The 18,221-nt window shown below is 26.3% G+C and overlaps 2 protein-coding genes across 3 annotated transcripts in view; one reads left to right on the plus strand and one right to left on the minus strand.

Moving 5' to 3' along the window:
- LOC130664559 (facilitated trehalose transporter Tret1-like) lies at positions 1-13,127 on the minus strand. Of its 2 annotated transcripts, none has more exons than XM_057464521.1 (3): positions 12,949-13,127; positions 4,670-4,968; positions 1-3,147 (listed from the first exon to the last, which is right to left on the minus strand). In XM_057464521.1, exons 1-3 carry the CDS (start codon positions 12,993-12,995, stop codon positions 1,850-1,852), a joined length of 1,644 nt encoding a protein of 547 aa, XP_057320504.1. In that variant the 5' UTR covers positions 12,996-13,127; the 3' UTR covers positions 1-1,849. The 2 variants fall into 2 exon arrangements, with proteins under 2 accessions (XP_057320504.1, XP_057320505.1); XM_057464522.1 differs by lacking the exon at positions 12,949-13,127 and adding an exon at positions 9,551-9,855.
- Positions 13,043-18,221, plus strand: part of LOC130664558 (carotenoid isomerooxygenase) — a 17,828-nt gene continuing 12,649 nt past the window's right edge. The window contains exon 1 of the mRNA XM_057464520.1: positions 13,043-13,177. The gene's annotated coding sequence lies outside the window, so the exon portion shown is untranslated. The remainder of the gene's footprint in view (positions 13,178-18,221) is intronic.

An 18,221-nucleotide genomic window follows, 5' to 3' on the forward strand; every position in this document is an offset into this window, starting at 1 on the left:
AGTCTTATCAGTATTAATATTTACAAGGATTATTATTTATATTATTTAATACATTTATTGGCACGGTTAATTTTTTAAAAACTTATTTCACTTTTTAAAGTATAGCACCTTGACTTGTCTATGGAATACTTCAAAGAGCATTTTGAGTTAAGATTTTTTTGTTTTGTTATTTATTTTTAGATTTAAATATCACAATTATTAAAATATTATGCATTTTTAATTACTTATGAAAGACTATAGTACGAAAATAATTCATTTATAAGCTAATTATTAACTTATATACTTAAGCAAATTTTTAAGTCGATATTTCAAATTTTTTTTATCGATATCAGTTCTTTTAATTTTGATTTTATTTGTTATTTTTAATAACTTAAATTTTTCAAATCGATCTATCGAAATCTATATTCTATAATTTTATTCGATACATCGATATTAGTATTTCGAACTTTAACAATCGATTTATCGAAATCCACACCTTGAAATTTTATTCGATATATCGATATTAATATTTTGAATTTTTAAAATCGAAATCCATATTCTGTAATTTTATTCGATACATCGATATTAATATTTCGAGTTTACACGATCGATATATCGAAATTTATACCATGAAATTTTATTAAATATATAGATATAAATATTTCGAATTTTTAAAATCGATCTATCGAAATCTACATTCTGTAATTTTTTTCGATGCATCGAAATTAATATTTCGAATTTTTTAAATCGACCTATCGAAATCTACATTCTGTAGTTTTATTCGATGCATCGATATTAATATTTCGAGTTTTTAAAATCGATCTATCGAAATCTATATTCTATAATTTTATTCGATACATCGATATTAATATTTCGAACTTTAACAATCGATTTATCGAAATCCACACCTTGAAATTTTATTCGATATATCGACATTAATATTTCGAGTTTACACGATCGATTTATCGAAATCCACACCTTGGATTTTTGTTCGATATATCGACATTAATATTTTGAGTTTATACGATCGATCTATCGAAATCCACACCTTGAAATTTTTTTCGATATATCGATATTAATATTTTGAATTTTTACAATCGATCTATCGAAATTTATACCTTCAAACTTTCTTCGATATATCGATATTAATATTTTGAATTTTCACAATCGATCTATTAAAATCTTCATCTTGAAATTTTATTCGATATATCGATATTAATATTTCAAATTTTTACAATCGATTTATCGAAATCTACATCTTGATATTTTATTCGATATATCTATATTAATATTTCGAATTTTTACAGTCGATCAATCGAGATCTACACTTTGAAATTTTATTCGATATATCGATACTAATATTTTGAATTCTTAAAATCGATTTATCGAAATGTATATCTTGAAATTTTATTCGATATATCGATATTAACATTTCGGATTTTAATAATCGATCAATTAAAATTTATTATTTTAATATAGAATTTTTTGAATCGATTTACAGAAATCGATACCTTGAACTCAGATTCAAATTTTAAAATCGATTTATCACAATCGATCACTTGAAATTGCGCTCGATCTATCGAATCACTGCCTTAAAATTTAATTGAAATCAACATTCAAAATTTTTAAAATTGATTTATTTCGATCGATCATACGAAATTTGATTCGATATCTCAAATTTTTCAAATCAATAACGATAAATCGATGTCAAAAATTTGATATCGTATTTTTGAAATCGATGTATCGTAATCGATTTAATATAAAAAAATAAAACTTAAAATTTGTCCACATCAATATTTATCAAAATCCGATACTTCGATATTTTGAATTCAAACAAATTATACAAAATTTTGACATAAATTTATATAATTTATCTCGGCAATATTTCTCCTTTTTGTATCCGCAAATTTTTTTCTTGTTTTTTCTTGAATAGTCGTCCTGTTTTCAGCGTCGAATTTCTTCCCGAAAAATAATCCTCTATTTCCTGCAATGATTTATTTTTCGTTTCCGGCAGGCATATATAAAAGTAAATGGTCCCAAACAATGAAATAAAACCGTACAATAAAAATGTACCGTGTTCAGTTATAGAGGCACGTAAAAATGGGAATGTTTTTACAACCATAAATACAAAGCAATGAGCAGACATTGTTGTAAACCCACCAATAATTCCTCTAACTTGTACCGGATAAACTTCGCCAATCATAATCCAGGGTATAACAAGAAATCCAATAGTACAAGCAATTGTGTACGCAAAAATACAAACTACCGGTACCCATGTGAATGTAGCAGGAATATTGTTGACTTTCCAGTAATTATTAACCCACATATAAGTGCCCAATCCAATCATCGTTAGCCCGCATCCTATAGACGACACCATTGTCAGCGGCCTCCTGCCGCATTTCCGGCACAAAATACACGCCAATATTGTTGAGAAGAATCTAACGACTCCCAAAATAGTCGTAGCTAAATATTTATTGATAGTGGTGCCGGATTTTTGGAAAATATCAACCGCATAGAAGGTCACGGCGTTTGTTCCTGACCACTGATAGATCAGAAAGTAAAAAAACAGCAGAGCAAACGGCTTGAGCGCATTTGGCTGAAGGATTGCGTGCAAAATTTCTTTGGGAGTTGTCAGACGTTTGAGATTATTTTTATTTGAAAAGTTAATAAGCGTGTCCATTTCTTTATTAAGATTATAAGAACTTCCGCGAAAGTGTTCTAATGCTTTTCGCGCTTTTTCGGGTTTGTTTCTTGAAATTAAGTATGAAGGAGTTTCGGGAAATATGAACATTAGTATCAAAGCGGATGCTGGAATTAAACTACTTATGGCAGCGCAAATTTTCCAACTGGTCACTCCACCCATCGCGTATTCTAACATTACACCTGTACTGACTCCAACACTTGAAAGAGCTGTCAACATTCCCCGTAAATGGGGCTGAGTTACTTCGCTGGTGTACACACGTGCTGGTGCACCGACCATCCCTGATCCTAATCCAGTGAAGAATCTTCCGGCATAAATCATCTCAATATTGCTGGCAAAAGTTATCAGGAGCCAGCCCAATAACGCGGGAATTTCGGTTATTATCAAGGAACGTTTTCTGCCTAATTGGTCCATCAAGTAACCGGATAGTAGGCATCCTATTGGTGTTCCTATTGATGACATACTTGCTGAAAGCAGAATGTTAAGTTATAACCTTTGGTTTATCAAAAAGTCTGGTGTAGTTAAGTTTGCAAAAGAATTAACTTTTCTCCCACTACTTGGCCATGATGACGTACAGGAATTTGCAGTAACGCGTATGCGCAGTAATGACTTAATTGTAGAAAAAAGGCGGGAGAAAAGATCATTCTTTTACGGACTTAACTATGTACGGTCAAATCTCCGTAATGTTAGCACTTAAACTAAATTGTAGTTCTTAAGTGTTAATTTTTTCCCTGAATAAAATTTTATCAATCATCTTTCGACTGAAAAAGGAATTTTCTAGAAATTTTTTTCTTTAAAAAAGTTTTTAAAAATTGGAGCTAAATACCGTTCGGTCTACGGTATAGAGACACGGTAGGCTCGCGCCATGACACTTCACACATATACATGTGTTTGATTTGAACATGTACTTGGCGCGAGACACTACCGTGTCTCCTGATACACAAATTGATACAATTAACATAATACCGAAACAATTACATATATCTAATATAAGTAAAATCCCACGGACGGAAATTGTAAACAAACATAATATTTAAAGTTCATTGTAAATATGTATGAGTATTATGATTAAATCAAAAAATTTATTTTGAAATAAATGTTAATACCCCTGCCCAGGACCATTCCGTAATGATACTCGAGTTTAATGTGCGCAGGTCTGCGTGGTAAAATGCGTAATGTACATAAGAAAAAAAAAATAGAACACATTTTTTGGTTAGGATTTGATCGTATTGGTTATGTGTACGGAAATACTAATACTATTGAACCATCAATGTGAGACGTATACATGCATAATGACAGCGCCACCACAAAGTTGACCGGAACTTTTCGCGGATGTACATATACACAATACATATTTCTATAGTAGTATACGTAAGCGCACGTAGCCAATATAATAATATGAGTCGTGGGAAATTTGAATTGCCCGCCACTAAGTTTTTTTTTATTGGTCGTGTAAAAAAACGTAGCGTACATTAAATTAATTGAATAATCCTGTTAAGCAGGGAAGTATGTGTTCATGCACACACATACGTGAAGCGTTCCACACTTTTGTTTTATGAGGAAGAAGAATTAAGATAGGAGAGGATTAGCCTAGATAAGGAAGAGACCTTCTCAATGAAAAGTTTATAAATAAATTTAAAAAAATATGGATATTCCAAACTGGGACTGGGAGTCGAACCCAGACCATGTCGGTTACGCGCCAAGTGCTTTTTCAGTTGAGCTATCTGAGCCTATGCCATAGTCCGTTCAATTTATCTATTCATTGAGCCACAACATCCATCTTACGGTAGCATTTTTAAATTAAGTAAATAATGCTGTTAAGCAGGAAAATATGTGTTCATGTACACACACACACACACACACACACACACACACACACACACACACACACACACACACACACACACACACACACACACACACACACACACACACACACACACACACACACACACACACGAAAATATAGGCGTGATAACAAGAACTTACCAATCCAAGATTCTTGGGTGTCGTCTATTTGCATTGTACTGTTAGCGTCTCGTAATTGTGAAATGGCTATTGCTGAGAATCCAAAAGCCATTCCGGTGTTGACTGTCCCCAGCTGGGCTACAAAAGCGGCAAGTATTTGTCTTGTTGCGCTTCCGTGTGATAAATGCGGATTTTCTGGTTCTATATGACCATTTTGAGGCAGCAAAGTAGCTGATTTATCCATTATAAAAGATCCTTGGATTTTTGGTTGGGTTTTTGGATCCACCGTCAACACTTCTTTTTCTTTTGGATCGAATTTACTGAAAAATTAACAATTTTCATTTTACCTCTTTTCAAATTTGAAAAATCCCTCAATTTTCGCTATTCCTTCAATTACCCGAATTATTGCGCTTCCGGAAAATTGGGTCGGGGCAAAATATAAAAATTCTCTCATTGTAGTTTGCGCAAAATTTACATAAACAAATTTCCGAGTGATACCAAATACTCGGAGTAAAATGGGACGTTAAAAATTTGATAAAAAAATTTTATTATAAAAAATTATCAAGTTTTTGTGAACTTTGAAGTAAAACTGAGTATCTGGAATAAATTGGGACACTTAAAAAATGTGAACAAATAAATTATCTCTTAAAAATTTCGTATTTATTTAGCAAATATTGTATACTTTGATAAAAAAAAATATTGCAATAAAATTTACTTCCCAAAATTTGTAGCCTAGTTTAAAAATTTATCTACACAATAACATTTAAAATAATTAGCTGAATTACGTGCCGTGGCTACAAATATATTCCTGCAGATAACCGTCATCACAAATACCTGCATGAGAATTATATGCCCACTCATCACAAATTTGACATTGAGCCCATGATTCAGCTGATTCTGAACAAACTCCACAAAAAGACAATGACAATAATCATTATAAATTTACTATTGTCATCGGAAAATTTTTTGTGTCTCGTCCAAAATTTTTTTTTGTTCAAAATTATTAAAAATTTCTACAAAACATAAAAGTTGACTCAAAATCCTTGAGTATAAAAATATTTTGACTCACGTCTCAAATCATTTGATATACAATTGTTATATTAATTGTAAATATAAAATATACATAACACAAATTAAAAATTTAAATGAATAATTGCCGCGTAAATATGATAATTTGATCCGCGATTAAAGCCAATAAAATGTATGTGTAAATAATCTTTAAAACAGAGTAGCGTACCAACAAATAATGATCTTGTTTGTTTCAATTACTGCTCTACTATCAATTATATCATACGTTATAAAACGTTATCAATTTTTTTATTACGACTAATAACTTACGCCTATAAAAAAATAAAAAAACCCAAATAAAACAAATAAACGTAAAAAAAATAGTATTCAAATTGTCATCAGTCATTACATAAATAATAACAAAAGAAAATATTAAACGAGTGTTAGATTTCAAGGATACGTGACCAAAGCGTTTGAATAGTTGCCCAAACGTAGCTAATAATAGTTGACCTCATCTATTTAAGACTAAACATAATAAATATATGAATTGGATTAATTATATTAATTAAATAAGATAATTTTTTATTTTATTTATTTTTTTAAATAAATATAATTCGAGTTGAATAAACGGTAATACTCTTAATATATCGTTAAATGTTAGTTCATTGTTCAATGGCTTATTCTCAGCCATTATAAAGTTCAAACAAAGAACTTTAGAGATAATTAAGAAAACGGTTACTATATTGTTTAATAAAAGACTAGTTGTCATAAAGTAGGAAGGTTTTCATAAATATAATCTATTTTATAATAATTTCTTTTTATTACCCCAAAGATGATTCATAATTTATCACATACCAAGTATACTACATACGACGTACAAACGTTATGCACACCGGAAAAATACTGTCTAATATAAGCGGTCTCAGAAATATAATTTTTAAATTAAAAGGGGTCTGAAATTTTTTCTCTATCACACTCAAGTCAACAAACGGAACTATCCTCGTTGCACTTAAGCAGTAAATGAAAACTTTGTCACGTTTTTCTCTTAAACAAATGAATATTTTTAAAAAATCAAAACGTAGACTGCTAGTTTATAGAGTAATGCATCGAGCCTCGTTCTTTGTTTTGCGTTTAGAGGTTTAGTTTGAGAGAAAAGCGGAAAAAAATTACTATAGACCCTCCTAAATGACTAATGAAAATCGGTAAATTTTTTTTGTGGGTCTCTAAATGCATTTAAGAAGTCAATTTGAGTGGAAATGGAAAATAGAGTGAAAATTGAGTCCAGTGAATTGAGCTGTATGACTGTTAGTTTCTTTTTTTAGTTTTGTGTTGTTTTTTTTTTGTTATCTGCACTGTGATAACACGAATTTACATTTTAAATTCTTGTAAATTCCGAAAAGAGTTGAATAAATAAATAAATAAATACACGAAGAGAATTATCTAACAAAATTTACTTGATAATTGTGAGTAAAACGGAGCAAAGACGAATAATTACTTTTCTGTTCATAGATATTGTTCAGTTTTGGAGTAACAAATACTCAATTCCAAGTAATTTTGAACTAAAAACGAGTAAAAAATAAAACAAAGGGTCCTAGTTTCTATTTTTTTCGTATTTCTTTTGTTTTCGGCCCAGGTTTACTCTAAATTGCAGGGTAAATTTCACCAAAAAATTGTCTCTGTGTAGAAATTTGTGAATATTCATTATTTTAATCTATCTAAAGATCGGAACATTTTCCGTGGAACGAAAATAAGAAAAAAGAAATAAAAAGTAAAAAATCTACTGGATCTAGATTTCGGAAATGTTTCACACGTCACTCGAAAATGACAGGCCACCACTAACTACCCCTTAAGTCGCCTTTAGACACAAATTTCATGAATTATTTTCATTTTCGTTGCGTGAAAAACCTTCCGATCTTTAGGTACATCTATTTCGCGGTGAAAAGTGTACTTTTAATTCAAAAAATTGATCAAATTTGCATTGCAAGTTAGTAAGTATTCATTATTTTGCTAATTTTTACTAATTCGCTTTCAGAGGGTTTGGAAATATTGTATTTTATTCTTAAAATAGATTATGTGATTAGAAATTATGAATTTGATATATTTTTCTGTACAATAATTTAAAGATTTGATTTAAAATTAATTTTGTAATTAAAAAATTTGGGTTTTCTTGACGATAAAATGAATTTTTGAAAGTGACTATTTTGGGTAAATATTAAGTTATTAGTGCAAAGTGTGACTATTTGAATTAGTGATCACACAAAAAAAATTTTTCCGATTTTCAAGGATAATTGTCATGAACTTTAATAAAATTTATAAATTTTAAATGAATATCGATTTGTTGATAATTAAAAAAATTAAAGCATAATTTTAAATGAAAATACAATGTGAGTATTTAAAAATATATGATCTATGTAATCAATCAAAATATTGAGTTGGATTTAAATTTAAAAAATTTTAAAAATACACTACTAACTTTTTTTAAAAAACCTTAATTAATTTTTGATAATTGCGAGTTTATTAAAGTCTTGCTATGAAATTTCGCGAATTTAAAAACTAATTACACATGAAAAAAATTAATTTTGAATTAAAATTCAGGTTTTTAAAATAACTATCAGCTTTAAAATTAATATTATTTAAAATTAATTGACTTATGGACAATAAAAAAAAATAATTTAAATGAAATAAAATAAAATACATTGTGATTTTAATTTTCATGACTTTTATCACTTGGAAATTTAAAGTTATGTAAAAATAAAGAATATAAATAAGTTAATTTATAATGATATTTATATTTTATATTTATGACTGATTGAACTTGTCAATAACTTCAAGTAATTTCCTTTAAATTTCAAGGAAAATCTTTGACAGTCCATATATTTTTATTATTAACGAGTCCAGAAGACCCTAGAATATTTTAAACTCCAAATATCTCAATAACTATCAAGTTTAAAAAAAAACTACAAGACACCTTTTTTGTAGATAATTCAAAGCCCTACAAAAAAGGTCTCTTGCAATTTTTCCAATAACTCAATATTTACAAAGATATTCCTGACTCAAAAATTTAAAATCCCGTAAAAGTAAATCATGTAAATCATTTAATTTCCAATTACATTTATATTTTACCCTGAATGATTTAAACTCATCAATAACTTCCAGTAATTTTCTTTAAATTTCCAGAAAATTTTAACCCTGCGCTTTTCATTGATAAAAGGAAACAATCAATATTTTCACTGTTCAAAATTCAAAAGACAAAAATATACTGTTATTTTTTTCGAAATCGCGTAAATAAATTTCTGTTTTTTTATCTCAAGAAATTATTGTTCACGTAGCATCGAAAGTCAATAACGCAATAATTTATATTGATTTACTACTCAAGAAATATTTTTTTTCTCAGTGTGGAAGTACATAAATAAATATATACATATATATATTTTGGTCACTGTGGAAATTTTTCGTGCGTAATAAAAAAATAGTTGAGTAAATTTCCACTGTTAAAAATTAATTATATTTTTTTTCGCTTTAGTTTATTGCTCTCCAATTTACAAGGTCAAACCGGTAGTACATTTAACAAACACGTGTTCAAAAATAATTATGTTAATAGCGTAACTATATACATACATGTATATATATTTTTTTAAACTTAATTATCAACCGAAATAAAATAAGAAAATAAAATAATTTATTCAAAAATAAAAAGAAAAAAAAATGGCAATTAATATAAATAGTAATATACTCATATGTTTTATCATTTGATAAAGTTAGTGGAATTTTTTCTACATCTGTTCGAATATATTTTACTGAAGGACAGTAATATGCGTATATATTTATATACATTTTATAAATTTAATTATTAAATAAATAAATTTCAATAGTAAAATATATATGAATACTTACTCTTCCATTTTTGTAATTAAATATCACAATAAAAATTAATATCCAGTAGAATTTTAAATAAATATATAATGACGACACAGTACTAATTTTTTTCTAGTCCGATTCATTTGTAACTAATTATTGTTTTTTATTTTATATTCTAAACTATTTGTTATTATATATTTTAAAAATAGTAATTATTTAATTGAATGATTGATTGATTGATTTATAATTATTTTCGTTTAAAAACTATCGTGTAATGTATCGTTGAATCGTAAAGTTGTGACTTTTATACACAAACGCACGTATTTTGCCTCTAGCGCGAACTATAAAGAAATGAAATAAAAAAAAAATATATATATATGTATATATATATATATATAAAAAACGTGATAAAGACGTTTTAGCCGCTATTTTATAGTAGTGGGGATAACACTACGCGTATTTCAGTGTGATCTTTACTTCATACTTTCACATTCAGAGAGCGCGATTGTTGTATTTTTAAATTTTGAATAATTGTTTTTGTTTTTGTTATCAATTTGTTATTAATTAATTCATATTTTTTATCATTATCATGGTCAAGTCTTTGATTAATTATTTATACGAATAATTATTTTGAATAACTGAAAAATTGTTTATTTTTATTTTTTAAATTGAAAAAATTTTTTATTTTAATTTCTGTTAATTATTTTATTAATTTAATAATTAACTAGAAATCATTGGCTGCTTAGTTTCAAAACACAGTTTCAAAACTGACGAAAATAAAATTTTTTAAATAGGAATTAAATCTCACAAGACTTCACTGGAACTAAAAATACTAAAAAATCGATTTTTAAAAATTTGTCACTTACCCTGGTTAAAAATACTGATTGAAAAGAATTGAGAAGCGGTTACCCGTGTAAAAAAAATTGTTAAGAAAAGGTCAAAAAAGTGTTGATTATTCTAAACTTTAAAACGTGACACAACTACGAACTTTTTTTGAACGCTTTTTAAACTTTTAAAAATTCAAGAGAAATATCAATAAATATCCTCACATTATTAAGATATGCTGAAACGAATAACGTTCAGAAATAGTTCAAAATCAGTTTTTTCTGAACGTATTTTGCACTGAAAAATGTTAATTTGTAGTATCATGTCAAATGTTTTTTTCTGTGTATTTTCAGAAGTTTGAAAATTGTTAAAAATAAGTTCGTCATTGTGTCAAGTTTTGAAGTTTAGAATAGTCAACACTTTTTTGACCTTTTTTCAACAATTTTTTTTTACACGGGTACTCCATGCAAACTGTATATCTATATTAGGGCGTTTAAAAAAAAACAAGAATTTTTTTTTCTTCTGATTTTTGAAACCAATGAACCATAAATTACATTGTAATGTCCATCAAACATTCCTGTAGATAATTAAACGCTCTACAAAAAAAGTCTCTTATCATTTTTTGATAAATCCATCTGTTCGAAAGTTATTGAAGCTGGAAGTCAAATCTACAGTAAATTTCGAGATCTTTTTACTTTTTCAGCAAAACTATCAAACTTATCAAAAAATGTCATAGGACCTTTTTTGTAGACAATTTTATTCCCTACAAATTATTTTCAATAAAGTTTATTCAAATTCCGCATTGTTTTCTAGTTATTTTCATTTTAACGTTAAGTTCTCAAAACCGATTAGTAGAAGACTATAATTTTTATGAGCTTGGAATTAAAATGAAAATAACTAGATAACAATGCGGAATTTGAATAAACTTTATAGAAAGTAATTTGTAGGGAATCAAATTGTCTACAAAAAAGGTCCTATGACATTTCTTGATAAGTCTGATAGTTTTGCTGAAAAAGTAAAAAGATCTCGAAATTTACTGTAGATTTGACTTCCAGCTCCAATAGCTTTCGAACAGATGGATTTATCAAAAAATGATAAGAGACTTTTTTTGTAGAGCGTTTAATTCTCTACAGGAATATTTGATGGACATTCCAATGTAATTTATGGTTCTTTAGTTTCAAAAATCAGAAGAAAAAAAAATTTTTTTTCGATGTTATTCCTATGGGAAATCGAAAAGTGCGATGCGGACAACCTTAATATTAATATTAAGGGCTCATATTTTCAGAGGCCTATTTTGGCATCTAAACGAAACTTTTGAGCCTGGTTCCAAAAAAAAAAAAAAAATTTGGTTTTTTTTGAAACGCCCTAATCTACATATACACAAAAGAATTGAAATTATTGAAAAGAATTCGAATTTCATCATTTTCAATTCTTTTCAATTAATATTTTTAAACAGGGTAATGTGTTTTGAAATTGGGCAGCCATCATACTCAAGACTCAAGTTAGTTTTTCACTTGACTACTTGTTTTAAATAACTTTTGAAAATTTTTGTCTGATTAAAAAAATGACAAATTTTTTTTCACCGGATTTTCAAAAATTTTCTCTGATTGAGTCAATTGATTAAATGTTTTATTGTAATCATATTTAAGATTCAATTAGATCAAATTTTTCTGGTGACTATTTTCAAAAATTGAAAATTAAAAAAATTTTTCGAACCCCAGCTTTTAAAATTTTAATTATTTTTGTTAATTATTTCATTATTTTATTAAAATTCTGTTCGAGATTCATTTAGTGAATAATTTTTTTTTTCGACCGTATCTAAAAATTACCAAATTTTTTCCCACAATTCAAAAAAGTTTCTAATAATTGATTTAATTAATTGAATATTTGATCACAATTACGCCTAAAAATTCAAGTGATAATTTTTTCTATGATCATATAAAAAAATTTCGAAATTCTTTTATTGATTTAAATAAAAAAAAAAAATATTTTCTGTCACAATTAAAAAAAATTTCTACTAAATGATTTCATTAATTAAATTTTTCATCACCCCCATAATCAAGATTTCACAGATAACGTTTAATTTATGTCCACATTAAAAAACTGAACTTTTTAAAATTTAAAAATTCAAATATATTTTTTTTCCCGCTATTTTCAAAAATATTTCCTAATTAATTAAAGTATTAATTTCTACCACTATTTTACTCTAAACAATGAACACTATTATATCCTATATTTTATACTATGCTCATATACATATATATGTACATATATACATACATAAACATGTTAACTATTTGTTTATCATCAAGATATTATCAATAACAACTAAGACTTAGATAATACATAGAATATTAAATTATTAATTCTTATACGATATATTAATCACGCATATTGATCATGAATGCAACGTGATAGTTTTTTTTTTTTTATTTTATAACCAATGTCGAATTGACAGAATATTTATTTGTTAGTATTTCCATTTATTATAATTTATCTTCCATGACTAACATTTTACAATAAATATTAACCGATCTTAAATATTTACGCTGCGTTTAAATTTAAAAAATTATTTTATTTTTTTAAAGCCAATAATTTAACAAACTCACCCTGACGGCCCACTTTCGATGAAAGTTTCATAATTTTTAACTGACATTTCGATAACTTTTATTGCAGAAAAAATTTCATTAATAAATAGATTTAATATTTTTACTGTGAATAATTTAAGTAAATAAATAAATTAATCAATTAATTAATCGGTTAATCAATTAATAACTATTAAAGGTTAACATCTCAAGTGTACTCGCACAGACGCACATCAACAGTGAATACGTTAATGTAATTATCATGTTTTTATATTACACAATTATCGTAAACTGGATAATTATTTTTATTTCTAATCACCCAATATATAAATATAATACTGTTATTTTTATATTAAATGTATATTTATATACAATTATAATTTTTATTATTTTATCTTCATATTATTGTAAGTATATAATTTTTTAATATTTATAATCGATATTCAATATTATCCTTTCTTCGATTAAATATTTAAAATTACATCACTTTCTACCTCGTGATATCGATTACGAAACTTTCACGAGGTGTCGCGTGATTATTGCGTGTTCAGGATCGAAGGACTGGTTTTATTTTTTTTTTATTTTTCTTCGGACGTGTGTTACATATTTGATGATGGAAAACAGTAAAAAGCTTCTGCTATTTTTTTTTTTTTTTTCAATTCTGTGATTGTGCAGAGAAAGTAACAGAAACTGTTCACGGTAGTATGGTTATAAAATATCTCTTAGTGTTATCTCGTGTAAAAAAATTGTAAAAAAAAGGTTAAAAAAGTGTTGACTATTTTAAACTTCAAAATGTGACACAACGACGAACTTTTTTTAAACTTTTCAAAATTCAAGGGAAAAATCAGTAAATGTCTTAATATTATTGATATGCTGAAACGAAAAATGACCAGAAATAGTTCGAAATCCGTTTTTTCTGAACGTATTTTGCAACAAAAAAATTATAATTTGTAGTATTAATAATTTTTTTTTTCTGTGCATTTTTAGAAGTTGTAAAATACCCGATGAAAAAAGATTTTATACAATTGTATAAAATTATATACAAAAAATGGCCCGATCCAATTGTATACAACTGTATAAAAATTGTATACAATTCTATACAAAATGTATACAAGTTTATATAATTATATACAATTTTATACAAATTGTATACAATTTTATACAAATTGTATACAATTCTATACAATTATATACAATTCTATATAATTGCAATATACAGAATTGTATATAATTATATAGAATTGTATACAATTTGTATAGAATTGTATACAATTTCCATACAAATTGTATCTGGCCATTTTTTCTATCCAATTTATATATAGTCTATATATAATTGTATAAAGACTTTTTTCATCGAGTATACTTTATAAAAAAGTTCGTCATTGTGTAAAGTTTTGAAGTTTGGAACAGTCAACACTTTTTAACCTTTTTTCAACAATTTTTTTTACACGAGATGATAATAATAACATGGAATTATGGGGTATACACTCGAAATTTCGGAGTGGAAGGGAAAAAATTTCATAATTATAGGAGCAATTTTTATTATTATGGTAAGAGTTTTTATATTGTATGGTTTCTATATGAATTGTGGTAATAATTATCATACTCATGGTAATAGTTCCCGTAAGCAAAAGGGTTGAATTTTATATCCACGTTGCAATAGTCTCTAAAAGCATGTCGGAATAAACCTGATATATCATAGAAAATATTTCCAAAATATATGGAAAATATTCTTGTAATATTATGGTAATGTTTCCCATACTACTATGGTAAATGTTACCGTATATTGTGAAAATGATTCCATAATGGATGGTAACAATTACTATAATATTATGGGAATGATGGCCATGATTTTACAATAGTATGGTAATAATTACCATAATGTTATGGTAACCATTCTCTAAAATTAGGAATTTTTTCCATATTATGGTAATGATTACTACAATGTTATGATAATCATTCCTGTAATATTACGACAATACTTCTGATGACATCAGAACTTTTCCCACTTTATATGGTAAATATTTCGAATATTATGGGAACGATCACCATAATACTATGGTAATAATTACGAAAGTATGGTAATGGTTACTATACTAATATGGTCACCATTTCTTAATACTAGGAATTTCTAAATTTGATGGCAATAATTATCATCAAATCATAGTAATTATTACAGTAATTATTACAATAATATTATGATAATCATGATTGTAAAATGATGGTACTCATTATCATACAATTATAGTAATCATTACTATTACATTAAGGTAATTATTACTATACTATTCTAATGATCATTATCGTAAAATTATGGTAATGATTACTATCAAATTATAGTAATTATTATCATAAAATGATGGTAATCATTAACATTCAATTATACCCGATGAAAAAAGATTTTATACAATTGTATAAAATTATATACAAAAAATGGCCCGATCCAATTGTATACAACTGTATAGAAATTGTATACAATTCTATACAAATTGTATACAATTGGATCGGGCCATTTTTTCTATCCAATTATATATAGTCTATATATAATATAATTATATATAGTCCATATATAATTGACATATAATTCTATACAATTGTATAAAATCTTTTTTCATCGGGTAGTAATCATTACCGTAACATTAAGCTAATAATTATTACAGTAATACTATGGTAATTATAACTATACTATCATAGTGATCATTATCATAAAATTATGGTAATGATTTCTGTAATATTATGGTAATGATAACCATATAATATTATGGTAACTGTTCCCATAGTATTACGAATATTTTCCATATAATATGGGAATAGTTTCCACAATGTCATAGAAAAAATTACCATAACAGTATGGTAATGACTATTATACTATTACAGAAGTAATCATCATAATCCCATAGAATCTATATCAATATTATACAGGAATTAAACCCATATAGATAGGAATGAATACCGTAATTTTTATAGGTTTTGTTTCTATAACCAGTATTTAAAAAAAACCCGTTCTCATTCAATATGGGAATCATTCCCATGAAATATTGTAGTCGTTACTGTAAATTTCTCTCCGCGTATGAATGATTTACAAAGGATTAATTGACTGAGAAAATCTATAAATAATTATTGGTAATGCGGAAAAATCTATCCCTTATCGTGAGCCGTAAAAAATAAAAAATATTTGAATCCGTAAAATTAAAAAGTTCAAAAGAACAAGATTTGATGATTTTCAAATTTTTATGACCCAAAGGTATATGAGACATATTCTCATTAGATAAAAAAAACATAATAAAAATACATGTTTTTATTATCATTGAGGTAACACGTAAGTTATTAGATTGTCGAGGTCATAAATGCTAAGTGAATTAACAAATTAGTTAGTATATATAAAAGGTCATATTGATATTTTTATGTGTACTTATATCATACCAAATAATCATAATTTTTCACCAATTAGTACCTTTTAATCTTTAATTAATTATTTAATTAACTACTAAATTTATTTAGTGGTCGTTTAATGATGATAATAATAATAATAATAATTTTGTTATTTTTGCAGTAAGTACTTAAAATCAAATATTAGTTCAATTATTGTAGATACAGCAGAAAATGTATAGAAATAAATTTTCCAAAAATTAATGTATCTGAAGATCGGAACGTTTTTCGCGCAACGAAAATGAAAACTTTATGTAATTTGGCTGGTTACGGGGTAATACGGAGTACTGCAATTTTCAGCCGATATACTGGCGCCTGTGCGAAACATTTCAAAAATTTGAATCTAGTAGATTTTTTAAATTTCATTTTGTTTTATTATTTTCGTTCTGCAAAAAACGTTTCGATCTTCAGGTACATAAAAATTCAAATTTCAAAAAAAAAAAATCTAATGTCTTATTTCTTCGTCTTTATAATTAACGAGATACAATAATTAAATTTTTGAACTCTATTCAAACTCAAATCTTTGGATAAAATTTTGCATATTTCATTTTGGATCAAAATATCTATAAAATTTCAAAATTTCAATATATTCCTAATTTTGCTGCTAATTCCATCGAAAATCGAACCCACCAGTAGCTTGGGTCACGATTTTTTTAAAATTCGCGGTATAAAAAATGGCGATTTATAAATTTGAAATTTTAATTTGAAAAATTTGATCAAAATAAAGTTTTTCAATTGATTTGTTTAAAAAAAAAAAGAAATTGATCAAAATTAAAGAATTTATCTTTTTAATTCAAAGGTAAATGAGTATTTAATACTAAGAAATTCAAACTTAATTATGACGATCAGACTGCGTGGCGTCGTCAATACTAATGCGTAATCATTAGAACATTACATCATTTTAAAGTCACGCTATATATATATATATATATATATTTATACATATATACATATCTAGTAAATAAAAACAATAATACCACTAACGATATAATCTCTCGTAATTAAATTTCCCGACCGTAACCCATAAAAAAAAAAAGATTTCATTTGATAATCATATCTTTATCTAATTAATTTTTTTATTTTTTTTCAACTTTCTTATATTTTTATCCAATAAATAACTGCAAGACATGTTATATATAATACTGTCTTTATCAATCACGAGTTTGAAATAATAAAAAAAAAAAGTTTGAACACTTGAACTCGTCTGTGATTTTTAATCTTTATAATTTATTCATAAATAAACTATTATGTGGTAATTTAAAAAAATATATAAAATAGCATTAATTATTAATTTTGTTGATGAATTCGTTGATGTATTCATTTGAGGAAGTCAGTGAGATTAAATTAGAGGAGTCAAAGGTCTGGCAAAATAATAAAAAGTATTGATAGCGATATCTTTTATCAATATAATACATTATATGTGTATTTACATATGTATGTGTATGTATGAATGTATGTATGTATGATATATATAAATGATGAGTCGTCACGTGCTTTTAATCACCCGCCCTCAGTCCAAATACCTCGATGGCTTTATCATATCTCAGACATAACATGCATGTGACTTGTCATGTGATTTTCTTTAATCTTTAATCTTTTTTTTTATTAAACTTATTCTGACGTAAATATTTATTTTTAATTTTAAAAATGGGTCAATTTGCTTAATAAATCCTTCGAATTTAAAAAAAAAATTTAATTTATTATTTTTTTATAATATATTAGATAATTTGATATATCGATTTAACAATAATATATCAATCGATTAAAATTTCGATACATTGATACCCGATTTGATATAAATTTTCAAAAATTATTTGTCAAAATTCGATATATCGATTAGGAAATTCGATATATCGATTCAAAAATTC

The sequence above is a fragment of the Microplitis mediator genome, chromosome 3, assembly GCF_029852145.1.
Source record: "Microplitis mediator isolate UGA2020A chromosome 3, iyMicMedi2.1, whole genome shotgun sequence".
In the NCBI taxonomy this organism is placed as follows: Eukaryota; Metazoa; Arthropoda; class Insecta; order Hymenoptera; family Braconidae; genus Microplitis; species Microplitis mediator.